This window comes from Nicotiana sylvestris, chromosome 3 (assembly GCF_000393655.2).
Source record: "Nicotiana sylvestris chromosome 3, ASM39365v2, whole genome shotgun sequence".
NCBI lineage: Eukaryota > Viridiplantae > Streptophyta > Magnoliopsida > Solanales > Solanaceae > Nicotiana > Nicotiana sylvestris.
The window spans coordinates 22,501,409-22,505,883 of record NC_091059.1 but is presented as its reverse complement, the minus strand read 5'-3'; the positions used below and the strand labels follow the sequence as shown (position 1 = coordinate 22,505,883).

The window sequence follows — 4,475 nt, the reverse complement described above, 5'->3', positions numbered from 1 at the left end:
CAAATAGCACTTGAATTATCTCAAAAAAATTGTATAGGCTTAAACGAAAGTTCATAGTCAGCTAGTTGATGAGACATCCACAGTAGTTGTGCACAGCATTGTCCGATGGCAATGTATTCAGCTTCAGTAGTAGATAGTGCAACTGATGCTTGTTTTTTACTGTTCCAAGATATCAATGCCTTTCCCAGTAATTGACATGTACCGCTTGTGCTTTTTCTATCATCCTTATCACCTGCAAGGTCAACATTTGAAAACCCTTCTAATTTAAAATAGTTAGAGCGAGGGTACCGTAGTCCATGAGATACAGTCCCAATGAGATACCGAATGATTCTTTTTACTATGGTCAAATGTGATTCCTTAGGAGCTGACTAGAACCTGGAACATTTACATACGCTGAACATAATATACGGTCGGCTTGCTGTCAAGTACATCAGTGATTCAATCATTCTACGATATTTAGTTTCATCAACAGGAATTCCCTATTCATTTTTGTCTAGATTTGTGGAAGGGATCATTGGTGTGCCAATGGATTTTGCATTGCTTATCCCAAATTTTTGAATCAGTTCTTTTGTGTATTTGGTCTGACATATAAAGGTTCCTTCTTCAGATTGTTGAATTTGTAGTCCAAGGAAGAACGTTAGCTCTCCCATCATACTCATTTCGAATTCGCTTTGCATAAGATTTGAAAATTCCTTGCATATAAGAGGGTTAGCACTACCAAATATAATATCATCAACATAAATCTGAATAATGAGGTTACTTTCCGATGACCTTTTAATAAACAAGGTAGTGTCTATTTTACCTCTTTTGAAGCCATGATCAACAAGAAAGGAACTAAGTTTATCATACCAAGCACGTGGAGCTTGATTTAGCCCATACAGTGCCTTAGAGAGCTTGTATACATGGTATGAGAACTTTGAATCTACAAACCCAGGTGGTTGTTTCACATATACTTCTTACTCAATAAATCCGTTCAAAAAAGGCACTTTTAACATCCATTTGAAATAACCTAAATCCTTTAAATTATGCGTATGCCAGAAGAATTCGTATGGATTCCAAACGAGCTACTGGGGAGAAGCTTTCATCATAGTCGACTTCTTCCTATTGTGAGTACCCCTGAGCAACTAGTCTGGCTTCATTTCTTACATCCTTTCCATCCTCGTTCAATTTATTTCTGAAAACCCACTTTGTTCCGATTACAGAAACATTTTCAGGTTTGGGTATCAGATTCCATATTTGATTCTTACTGAACTGATCTAACTCTTCCACCATAGCTTGAACCCAACTTGAATCTTTTAGCGCTTCCTCTATCTTCTTTGGCTCAACCTGACAGATTAATGCAATATTTCCTTTCTTTTTGAGAGCTCCCCTGGTTTTCATTCCATTATTTGGATCCCATATAATGAATTTTTGAGGATATTCAGGCTCGCTTCTCCATTCATTTGGACGCACTACATTGGTAGTTGACTCGATTGGTTGATCTGGCACATTGCTGCGGATTTCACCAGTTGACTCTATCGCAGCAAATATATCACTCGACTCTTGAGATTTGCTTGTCTCCTGAATTTCTTGAGCTTGATCTTCATCACCTGCAGTAATTCCTTTCTCGACCAAGGGGTTATTTTTATCGAATATAATATGTACTGATTCTTCCACACATAATGTGCGTTTATTATAGACTCTAAAAGATCTATTATTTAATGAGTAGCCCAAATAAATCCATATGAAGTAATTGCAAAGGTTTTGAAGTAGATACTATATCTTTGTTTTTAAAGAGTTTCTGGTCTGCTTACCCATTTGACATGCATCACAGATATGAGTTCTAGAAAAATTCAGTTTGGGTAGACCAATAACTAAAACATGTTTGGACAATTTTTCTATCAAATGCATGCTAGCAGGACCAAGTTTCCTATGCCACAACCATGGATCATCAGACATAGAGGTTAAGTAAATATGACCATCTATATTTTCAAAACTATCAAGGATATAAACATTTCCATACCTTTTTCCAGGAAGGACTATTTTACCTGATTCGTCTTCAATAGTACATCCTTTTTTCTTAAAATTTACCTCATATCCTGAGTCTCAAAGTTGACTTATACTCAAGAGATTGTAGTTGAGGCCATCGACAAGATAAACTTCAGTGATGTCACAGTTGTTATTGAAGGGAATTGTTACAGTACCAATTATTTTGCCTTTTGAGTCATCCCCAAACTTAACACTTCCTCCATCAATTTTTGTAACTTCTTTGAACAGGTTTTTGTCAACTGTCATATGACTGGAACACGCACTGTCTAGATACCATTTCCTTTGCGGCTTATTCTGTGGTGTTCCTGCAAAACAAGGTCATTACTTTCTTTTAGGTACCCAAGCTTGCTTGGGTCCTCGAGGGTTAGTGTTACCAGATTCAGAATTATTTTTTGGTTTCCAAACCCATCCTGAAATGTTTGCTTTACGAAACTAACAAAAGGAATATTTATGCCCACTTTTGTTACAGTAATGACACGTAACTTCTGACCCACCTTTAGGTCTTTCATTAGTATTAGTACTAGTCGACTTAGTTCTGGTTGGTCCTTTTCCAGTTGACTTGTAAGTCGTCTGGTTTGACCTAATAGAACTGTGACTGGTGGATTTGTGCATGCCATTGAGTTGCATTTGTAATTCCTCAAACTCTTCTTGAAGTACTTCTTTTTCGATTTCACATACTTCATGTTTGAGTTGCATTAGTGAGTCTCTTAAGCTCATTCATTATTTTTTGAGACTCTTTCAAAGTTAAATCAAGAATATCCTGCAATTCATTGCATCTTTCACAGTTATAAGATCTTACCTCACTAGTTTCACCTCTTGCCATGAAACAGTTTTCATTCTCTTCATCTGAAGTGTCCTCATCTGTCCAGCATCCTGAGGATTTGTTCATTTCGTTTTCCAGAGCCTTCATGAAGCAGAGATTTGCTATCTCTTTGTGGTCTGAATTGTCCTCATCACTCCAGTTTTCGAAGGATTTGTTCTTGTTAAAGCCTCTAGAGATCTTCCTCTTCAGTTCTGGGCACTCAGCTTGAATGTGCCCAAATCTTCCACATTCATAGCACTTTCCATCATTCTTGTCCTGTTCGTTGTATTGCTTGGATCGTCTTGGTGGAATTCTTCCTTTCTTTATATTCCGGAATCTTGTCATTAATCCATCCATGTTTCTTGACAGCATAACAATCTCTTCTTGTAAATCTTCAGGATCATCATCAATTTCATTTTCAGCTATTTCAGTTGAGGTCTTGAATACGACTATTTTCTTTTTTTCTTCTTGACTAGTTTTCTTGAGATACGTTTTTTCAAACGCTATGAGTTAGCTCATCATAAGATAGTTTGTTTAGATCCTGAGATTCCAGTGTGACTACTTTGGTCTGCCAAGTGGTTGGCAAACTCCTGAGAATTTTTCTAACTTGATCACCACTGGTATAAGGTTTGCCAAATGCCTTTAGATCACTAATTATTTTGCTAAACCTGGCAAACATCTCTTTAATATATTCTCCTTCTTTCATTGAGAAGAGTTCGTAATCATGGACCAGCATGTTGATATGTGTTTCCTTTACTTTGCTGGTTCATTCATATGTGACCTCAAGCTTGTCCCACATTTCTTTGGTTATGTCACAGCTTGAGATTTTCTCATATTCTTCACCACTTATAGCATTATGAAGCAAATTTTGTCGCTTTATTGTTAACTTGTACCACTTACATTTGCTCTTTTGTATATGTATCTATATCTTCAGGATCAGCAAGTGGTGGAGTAGCAGCTAGTAAGAGATAGTTTCCTTTTTTGATGACTCTCCAAACTTTGACGTCATAGGCCTTGGCAAAGATCTCCATTCGCACTTTCCAATGGGAGAAATGTTGTCCATTGAAGTATGGTGGTCTAACTTGTGAAGTTCCTTCCTTAAAAAGAGCTCCTATAATAACTTGATTTGCCATGATATTTTCTCACAAGCTGTTAAGCAAAAGTAGAATGTGAGTCTTGCTCTGATACCAATTGAAAGTACAAGAGGGGGGAGGGGGTGAATTGTATATTTTTAAACTTAATCGTTTATTAGTTGACTAGTTTATCAAATAGTCGACTAGATGTAATAGCCTAACAGTTATAATGACAAAAAGTAAGATGCAGAAAGTAAGTGCAGGAATTAAAGATACCGGAATTTGATACTGGTTCGGATTCAATGTGAATCCTAATCCAGTCCCCCTGGGTTACAAGAGAGTTCTCTTTAGTAAAGGCGTTTCTCCGAGTACAATGGAAATGACTTGATAACACAGTTCCTCTAACACTCGTTTCTTTTTGATACAATGCCTCACCAGTGTTATACTCTCCTTTTTCTCTAACTTGTTACACAATAGATCTTTAGTGAACTACAATGTTTGTTTGCAGTAGAACAAAGAGAGAGTTTTTTGGTTCGATCAAAGTATGTCTGTCTAAGGTCTAAGGCTGGGTA

At 36.9% G+C, this 4,475-nt stretch overlaps 1 protein-coding gene across 1 annotated transcript; it reads right to left on the bottom strand.

Annotated features, from left to right (window-relative positions):
• Window positions 1-2,707: 2,707 nt before the first annotated feature.
• On the bottom strand, window positions 2,708-3,963 carry LOC138887139 (uncharacterized). Its single transcript, XM_070168854.1, has 3 exons — window positions 3,731-3,963; window positions 3,438-3,591; window positions 2,708-3,310 (listed from the first exon to the last, which is right to left on the bottom strand). The coding sequence occupies exons 1-3, from the start codon at window positions 3,961-3,963 to the stop codon at window positions 2,708-2,710; spliced, it is 990 nt and encodes a 329-aa protein (XP_070024955.1).
• Between the last annotated feature and the right edge of the window lie 512 nt (window positions 3,964-4,475).

Coding starts and splice junctions, on each gene's coding strand:
- LOC138887139 (XM_070168854.1), bottom strand. CDS start 3,963: ATGGCAAATCAAGTTATTATAGGAGCTCTTTTTAAGGAAGGAACTTCA. Junction 3,592..3,730: donor ACATATACAAAAGAGCAAAT/GTAAGTGGTACA, acceptor TGAATGAACCAG/CAAAGTAAAGGAAACACATA. Junction 3,311..3,437: donor CTTATACCAGTGGTGATCAA/GTTAGAAAAATT, acceptor ACGTATCTCAAG/AAAACTAGTCAAGAAGAAAA.